The sequence below is a fragment of the Porites lutea genome, chromosome 7 (assembly GCF_958299795.1).
Source record: "Porites lutea chromosome 7, jaPorLute2.1, whole genome shotgun sequence".
Classification (NCBI taxonomy): Eukaryota; Metazoa; Cnidaria; class Anthozoa; order Scleractinia; family Poritidae; genus Porites; species Porites lutea.
In genome coordinates, this window is record NC_133207.1 from 28,921,055 (window position 1) to 28,929,824 (window position 8,770).

At 39.0% G+C, this 8,770-nt stretch overlaps 1 protein-coding gene across 1 annotated transcript in view; it reads right to left on the bottom strand.

Annotated features, from left to right (window-relative positions):
* The window catches only part of LOC140942491 (uncharacterized), a 31,372-nt gene extending 30,534 nt beyond the window's left edge, over window positions 1–838 (bottom strand). The window contains exon 1 of the mRNA XM_073391402.1: window positions 543–838. Coding sequence (XP_073247503.1) covers window positions 543–608 — 66 coding nt within the window. The 5' untranslated portion in view covers window positions 609–838. The remainder of the gene's footprint in view (window positions 1–542) is intronic.
* Between the last annotated feature and the right edge of the window lie 7,932 nt (window positions 839–8,770).

Here is an 8,770-nt window from a genome sequence, read left to right on the forward strand (position 1 = left end):
ACGCATTAAAAACCCAGGGTGGTCCAAGGTCAAAATCATCCCTTTAGTGTATGCATATTTTTTGAAAATCTTCAGTGAATGTTATTTCAATTGCAATTAGAGAAGTCGCAATTAACACAGGAAATTACAATCGTCAAAATCAGCGTGCTTTCGACTTTTTTCAAGTGCTTAGAAAATAGAGATTTGTTATAGTCCATAGAAAGCTTTATAAATAAATTGTGAAAATATATAAGTCTTTTGGAAAGGCAGTCGAACTTGTCAAAACTTTTAATATTTCCTATACTTTAGCCTTCATCAGAAGTTATCGAAACAAACCAAAGCGATATACAGTGAAGACGTGTCTCCTAAATGTTTAAAAAAGTCTCTGCAAATGGTGTTAAGTTTCTTCGCGTGTAAAGGACGTTTAGATCCTCAATGTCAGAAACCATCAGAATGCACAATATACAGTGAATATACGTCAAAACCAACACAAACTTAAATAAATACTGAATTCAAAGAACCATGTTGTCCAGTTTAGGGCTTTGCACTAAAGATAAACTTACCTCATACAACGAAAAAAAGATAACCAGTATAACAGCCCAAACTGTGGTCCATCTGGAAGATTTCATGGTTAATTTGAGCAGATATAAACTTTCGCCAATTAATTACAAACTACAACATCAGCTAGTTTGATCTGCACCCGAATGAATGGACCGCAAAAGACATTCGAGGGATTTCAGTCCACGCGCTACTCTGTTTAGGTATTGTTTGACATGGTTTAGATTAAAAGAAAAGGATTACAAAGTCGTGACGACAGTCATATCATCTTTCCAGAATGAGCGACAAGCGAGCCACTTTAAGTTCAATATATTCCACAGGTGGGCACTGACCCTTCCAGTTCCCTTGGGAACTTGGTCACGTGAGCCAGTTGGTACGAAGGAAGGGGGCATTTGACCGAAAAAACAGTTCATGTTTATTTAATATTGGACTTAATCGGAAAATCTGTTTCTTGAAATTTCCTGATCACGAGTGAAAGGCGTTGTGGTCAAGTGGAAGATTAGTGTAACGTGGTCGGTCAGTATAAAATATGACTGAGGACTGCGGACCACTGACGACGGACTGGGTATATAAACTCTGACTAAAATACAGACTCCGGACTGAGTATAAAAAGCGGACTACGGACTATGATTATAAAAAAAAGCTTTAGAAAGGTAAAACTGAGAGAAACGGAATGCGGACTAGCATAAAACAGTAGTCTCAGCTCCTTGCCTCACACACAAAAAATTCCTTCAGCTGGTCTCGTGCGCAGTTTACGTCTATTCTCCCCCGTCATGTGGAGAAGGAAAGCAAGAAAATCTGAATTTTACAAAAAGGAGGAGTTAGAAGAGAATTCAATTTATAGTTTTAAACAATAAGAAGCACCAAATAAAGAAAAATAGTATTGGTGTTAGTCAGAGTAAAATTCTCACAGATGCCACTATTTCATTTCAAATCAAGCCTTGGCGATATGAGGAAATGAAGAACTCAGACGAGAAGGTCAATATAAAGGCATTCCGCGATGTAAGAAATCGGTATTTAGGGGGGACGGATTACTCAACTATCGCTATACTTGAATAATAATCAAAATAAATCATTCAACGTTATATGCTAAGCGAGGATTATAACGACATGATTTACACCCTGCTCCTGACCAATGTAAACGTGTAAACATGTACATCGCGTTTGTGACCCCTTTCATGATTGTTAGAAGCCAAGACCAGGTATAAAAATGGTTGATGAAAATCGCATTTTGGTCAGGCTCAGGATTCAGAAAACTGGGCAGCACATCTCCACCAAGAATTTCTAGGAGTATTTTTAACGTAAACTCACGTGTCGTTCTATTTAGCGATCTATTGATCTTATTTTACCTTATTTAGAACCAATTAGGCATCATTTTTACCAAAGCCATCGGTAGTCCGTATTTTATATCCAGTCCGCGTCTTATACCTAGTCCGTGTTTTATACCCAGTCCATATCTTCCAGTCCGGGCTTTTAATATACCTAGTCCGTATTTTATACCCAGTCCGTAGTCCGCAGTCCATATTTTATTCTGACCGGTAACGTGGTACAGGGTGCAGTAGTGCTTTTCGATCCCACCCACCTCAGCTACTTCACTGCAAAGGAAGTTTCAAAAACAAATTTCCGAGATATTTAAAGAATAATGAAAACTTTTTAGCTGTTGTAAAAGGTGGTTCAATTGACCACCACATTCAAGAGATTTATAATGTACAAGCTAATCTGGTTTCATTTCACTCGGAAAGTCTCGGAAGTAGGCCTTATATGGCCGAATACCATCAGTCTTTGAGTTTAATCCGTTCTCGCCTTACCCTGGTTCCAGAGGTCCGTTCTCAAAATATCTAAGATAAAATAAACCTTGCTTACGGTTCGCTTTTGTTTGGTTAGTAAAACAACACCGTTCAAGTGGAAAAAATGAATTTTCACTTCCCCGATCATGAAATATCACGCAGACTACATTTCGTTTTTACTGAAACGTTCCTTGATTCATTTAGAACTAAGGACGAAAATCAGTTTAAAAAATTTCATTTCGTATACACTTTAAACAGTTTGTGAAATTTCAAGAAAGGAGGAGACAGGCCAGGATGATAAGCCTCACTAACTGGGGAAAGCATGGGCGTCGTTTTCAAATACAGTAGTACTAAGACGTGTAGTGATCAGTTTCTATTTTTTTCGGTTCGACAACTGGCAGATGTTGGCATAACGTGGTTTAGGGGCACACATGCACCGACCCACGGCCAGGTCAGTACCTTACGCGTGTACACAGCCATATTACCCGGGCAGTGGTAGCCATGGAAAACTGTTTCGCCCTTATTTGGGATCATCAGCAAGGCAGAGCCATTGGGTCAATAGGGACTTTAAGATCCAACGACGCGGACGACAACAAGAACGTCAAAAACACAATAGGTTTAATTAGCAAAACAAGAACTTCGCACGTGCATCACACTTTTTTGTACATTTCTTTCCCGTTTTTGCACGACTACGACGTGAAAATGCCTTATTTCGCGTTTTATGGAGGACGTAAACAAGCAAGACGACATTTTATTTCTCTTTCTCAGCTTGAATACGGTCCCTTGAAATTCAGCTTCAGGAGGGTTCGCCTACAATTGACAAAGTAAGTGGGTAGGAATAATCACTATAAAGACTGAAAGAACGCAAATTCACTTGATAAGCGACGCTCTTGTCGCCGTCGCGTCGTTGGATCTTAAAGTCCCTAATGAACGAAGGGAACCCGTGTCTCAAAGACCCTTTACTGCCGAGGCGAGCGCAAAGCACTCCTTTGACCCGATGGCTATGCCATGCTGATGAGCCCAAATAAGGGCGAGACAGCTGTTAATGGCTGCCACTGCCCGGGTAATATGGCTGTGCGCATGCGTGAGGTACTGGCCAGGCCGTGGGTTGATGTATGTGTGCCCCTTGCCTTAAGTTTGTCTCTTTGGTGGGATTAGGGATCACAAGGTATGGGATTGAGATCAGAAGTGGTCTAGGGGGAACAGGAATCTGGTTAATCTAGTGATGAATGCTATCTACGCAGTTCATCAAATCCAGATTCCGGGTTTGACTTGAATCAAGGGATCAACATATTTTCATGGTATCAGGGATTCCCTTTGGTATCAATTTGGACAATTTAAGGCCAAAAACTGTGGATCAATCGGCAAAAAATATACCTCGTTACGACCTTGCATTTCGACCAGGAAAGGTAGACGAAGAAACACTATGTGGAACTGCTTGCTCTAAATTATTATTATTATTATTATTATTATTGTCTCTATTATCACAGTCTTTGCTGGTGTTCTTTTTGCGCATCAGCCAGGCGCAAACCATGCACCTAGAGCGTCAGTCACTCAAGTCAATCATTCTGTTCATACACTGAGCACCTTTCTAAGGATTCGTGCAGACCCCAGCATGCAGATCTTTTGAATCTCTGTCATACTAGCTCTCTCTGATACTTTCTTGATGTTTTCTACCATACCCTTCTTCACTGTACCAAGCGCACCAACAACCACAGGGATCACTACGGTTTTCATATTATTTCATATTATTATTATTATTATTATTATTATTATTATTATTATTATTATTATTATTATTATTATTATTATTATTATTATTATTATTATTATTATTATTATTATAACTTTGATTTGAAACCGGGAAGTAGCTTGCCTTCAAAACCGAATTACTGAAAAGGACAAAATCACCTTCATGCCAACGTAAAATTCGCTGCTTATGCAAACTGTGGAGAAGCTGCATACTCGTGCCCAAAGGGAGTTGTCATTGGACTTGCATTGCCAAATTCATTCGGGCCTACCCCTCCCCTAAGCCAACATTTTGCCTTAAGTGAAAAGTAAGTGTTAATGTTGGCTTAGGGGAGGGGTAGGTGGGCAGTTTCTCAGAAACGTATAATCTTGGCTCCAAGGTTTAGGGGAATAAACAAAAGAAATTAATTATTTATCGAAATCCGCGAAATCTCAATGCGATTTCTTTTGTTTTATTCCCCTCGTTGTGCCTCGGAGCCAAAATTGGAAACTGGCTAACTTTTCGTTGATTTCTCTTCACTTTGCCATACAGATCCAATGCCCTGAATATCTACAGACAATTCGACGTCATTTAGCAGAGATTTGCGAATTACTCCCGCATGAGACTGACTTAGGCCCCGTCAACATTAACGCCTTCTCGTTTGAAAACGCATACACGCGTTCAGCCTTCCGTCCAGATTAATACACTGAGCGTTTTCATCCAAAACGCATCGATTCAAAAACGCTCTTGAAAGTGGATCAAAACGAAAACGCATACATATCGTATTAGTGGACGGTCGAAACCGGTCGAAAACGCATCAAAATAAAAACGGTGACCGAAAATATCGCTTATTGTAGTATGCGCACAGAGTTCAACTTACCGTATTTTTATTCGAATAAGCGCCCAACCTCGAATTAGTGCCCACCTCGAATAAGCGCCCATCCTAAAGGCAGAAATGGTTAATAAGCGCCCAGCCTCGAATAAGCGCCCACCCCCTCCTCCTCCCAATCAAACTCAAATAAGCGCTCACCCCCACCCCACCCACTTAAGTGAATGAATTCTAATAAGAGACTTCCCCGAGGACGGAGTTTTCTTCAGAGTATTTTACAGAAACCTTGCTTTGTTACTTCTTTGCGTTTTGTTATTATCATTTATTGTTTTGTTGCAAAATAAACATACTTCACTTGCTGAAAATGGTGAAAAAAATCGTTTTCGAACGTTTTACATGTGGACAGTCGAAAACGTATCAAAACGGTAACATGTACGCGAACGATCGATGCATTTCGATGACAACGAAAACGCATACTTCTGAAAAACGTATCAGTGTGGACAAGGCCTTGCAAAAGGGGCATCTATTGTGATCATTCGTCGTGCACAAAATAAACAACAACAACAATAGTAACAATAGTAAATTCTACTACTTTAGACTGGTCAAAAGCAAAATGTTTATTGATAATTAAAGTCGGCGCACATTTTTTCGACTAACTACATAATTTGTAACAGCAAGCTTTCGACAACCGTCAGAAAGCCCACTGTTATATAGATTTACTTTTTAATCGTCAATGGGTTAATTTGCTTTTACCACTAGAAACTCGAGTACAAAGATACAAACAAATAGGGTAACAAAATTATCTAATTAAACTTTGTTTCGATATCTGAGTTTAAGTATGTATTCCAAAAACTTTATAAGGGCAATGTCACGGGAATTCGTCTCCTAAGGTTATTAAAATTATAAGCGAGTACTTGAAAAAAGGGATAGTTTTCAAGTGAATCAAAGGAAAAAGCAAAAAGAAGTTTAAATTTCGACACCTTGTCGAAGATATGATGTCACAAGTCGAAATAAAAGAGCATAATTGTCCTTGTTCGTGGCGAAGAAAAAACTGTTGATAGTCCATTTCACCTATTAAGCGCTTCTAACCAAAACACAAACGTCTTAGTAACGTTTTTATTGTTGTAAACGATGGACATTTTTGAGTTTTGTCTTTAAACTCGTGACAGTGCCACTTTAAGGTCAAAAAAATGTATTTAACCAACAAAGAAGGCCACAAGGTTACCGTTAAGACTTTCTTTTAGAGACGAAAGAATTAGTCGAAATATATATCACAGTATATTGTCTAATAAATAACAATAATGTTCATTAGTATTGGCATCTGAACCAAACCTGGTGAGATACATGTAACAAAACTGATCCCAACTCAAAAAGTCGACCAATGCGTGCAATTTTTCCTTTTCTTGCACAAGAAAGAGCCAATCCCGAAAAACCCTCTTTCCTCAAAGACTTGGGATACTCTCCATTTACACAGGGAAATTGCGATTAGAAAATCAAATAGATCGGGCCATTCCGTTTTGGAATATAACAGAAATATAGCTGATATCGTTTGTGGCTATGCATTTGTACTAGGTTTTGCTTAATCGTTGAATGATTATGCAGCAGATTTTCAGCCAGATAGTTTGTGTAAAATGGCAAGAGTTCCTCGTGTCTATACCTAAATTTAACACCTCCCCACCTAAAAAGTAATCAGATTTGGATGTCTTCAAGCGGCTCTAACAATAGAGAGATTGAGAGAGAGTCACGGCAGAGAGTCATCAGAGAGGCTAAGCGTCACGTTTACGTCAAACGGCAAACGCGAATCTGTACCACGTGACCAAGTTTCTCAATTACTTGTCGTTTACTGTTCATTATTTCTACACACAAATAAGTAGTTGCACGCAATTTTTATCCATAAGAATAGTATTGAGCTGTTTTTATCTGCTCATTTTCTATTTTGAGAAATTCTCAACTTGAATATGACGATTGCCGTATACCGTAAACGTGACTCTTAACAGACAGATTAAGAATCAGGTTTACGCCAAAAAGCAAACGTGAATTTATACCACGTGACAAAGTTTTCCCCTTAATTGTCGTTTACTGTTTATTACATCTACTCAAAAATACGTAGTTTCACGCCAGTTTTATCCATAAGAACTGTTCTGGATAGTTTTCATCTGCTTATTTTCTATTCTGAGAAATTCTCAACTTCACTCTGACGTTTGCCGTTTGTCTTAAACGTAACTCTTAATCTCTCTCATTGCGCCTGCTAAACGTAAGCTGGTTACAGTGACAGATCGACTAGGCGAGGAAATTCTAACGTTACAACTAAACTATTAAAGTTGGCAGAGCGTCGGGTTGATACAAATTTTTGCTGTTGATAAGTAGCTGTGTATCGATGTGTGAAAAAAGGAAGAATTTGTAGATCCAAAATTTTCCGAAATTTAAAATTCTTTCCGTTTTTCATAAAATCAGATACTATTTACTTGAACTGAAGTCTGACTTCGCTTTTAAGTAAGAAACACATCGTATTTCAGTGTCAACTACATCCGTCCGATTTGGGGAACTCTCCAAGCGTTTGAGGAGCTTAATCAACGACGACGATCACGGCAACGACAACGGCAAAAAAGCAATAGCTTAAGGCCCCGTCCGTTGAAAACGGAGATTTTTTTCCCTTCCGTTTGCGAAAAAATACGCGTCCACAAGTAGCGTATTCGAATCGTTTTCGCCAGTCCACAAAACGATTGAAATACGACAGCATCCCTAGCAGAGCATGCCTGATGCTATTAGTATATGATGCATGACGTCGTGACGTATTAGAAAACCTCCGTTTTCGTCCGTCCACAAATAAACGAAAGTCCGGCGTTTTTAAAAATCTCCACTCTCAGATGATTGTACATTTACACCCTTATCAGCTTCAGTAAATGCATATAAATATTCGTTCTTCCCTAGAACAATCCCGGTCTGGAATGGTCTTCCCTTTTCAGTGGTACATGCGTCATCTGTCAACCTTTTCAAAGCTAGTATTGTGCTCAATTAGTGTTATTTTATTAGCCCTCTGTTCTTGTCAGCTGCTTGTGTAATTTGCTATTCTAGTCCACACTTTATTCAGTACAATGTAAGTTGTATTTGATTAGCTAGCCGTTGACCAGCCATTGCCAGATTAGTGTACTAATGACAATTATCACAATTAAAGATTAAAGACTCTGGAGTGCGTCTTTGAAAAGATGCGTTTTCCATAACCGTTTTCACCGGATACGTGTCGACGGTGGGCCAAACCGGAGAAAAAAAAAATCTCCGTTTTCAGTCAAAAACGTATACGTGTGGACGGGGCCTAAGATTAGCAAAACAACAACTCTGCACGTGCATCACGCTTTTTTGTACCTTTCTTTGCCGTCGTTGCACGACTAAAACGTGAAACTTCCTAATTTCACGTTTTAGGGAGGACGTACTTTAGAATTTAACTCCAGAAAAACTCGCCAACATTTGACCATGTGAACGAGATGAAACAAGGGCAGGGAAGTTTGAGAAAACGCGAAATCAATTCTTAGGTGAAGTTTTCGTGGCCGTCGCCATCGCCGTTGCTTAAGGTGGCTGAACACAGTTTTGGCAGTTTCTGAGTATATGTCATTTGCCAAATTATGGCAAGAGAAGGGTAGCAGCTCACAAGCTGAAACTTGGCAAGTGGAAAATATATTGATGAAAGATTTTGTTTGACAGGTAAAATTTGACATTTTCGCAGTTTCCATGGCAACATGGACGATCGAATACAACCTTAAAATTTTCACTTTTGTTCAGTTTACAGAAAATTCACTCATTAGATTTTCCTATAAACTTGCACACAGCTTACTGTAATTAATCACTACCATTTGAAACTTATTTGACCAAATTTTAACAGAGGAGTTTTCA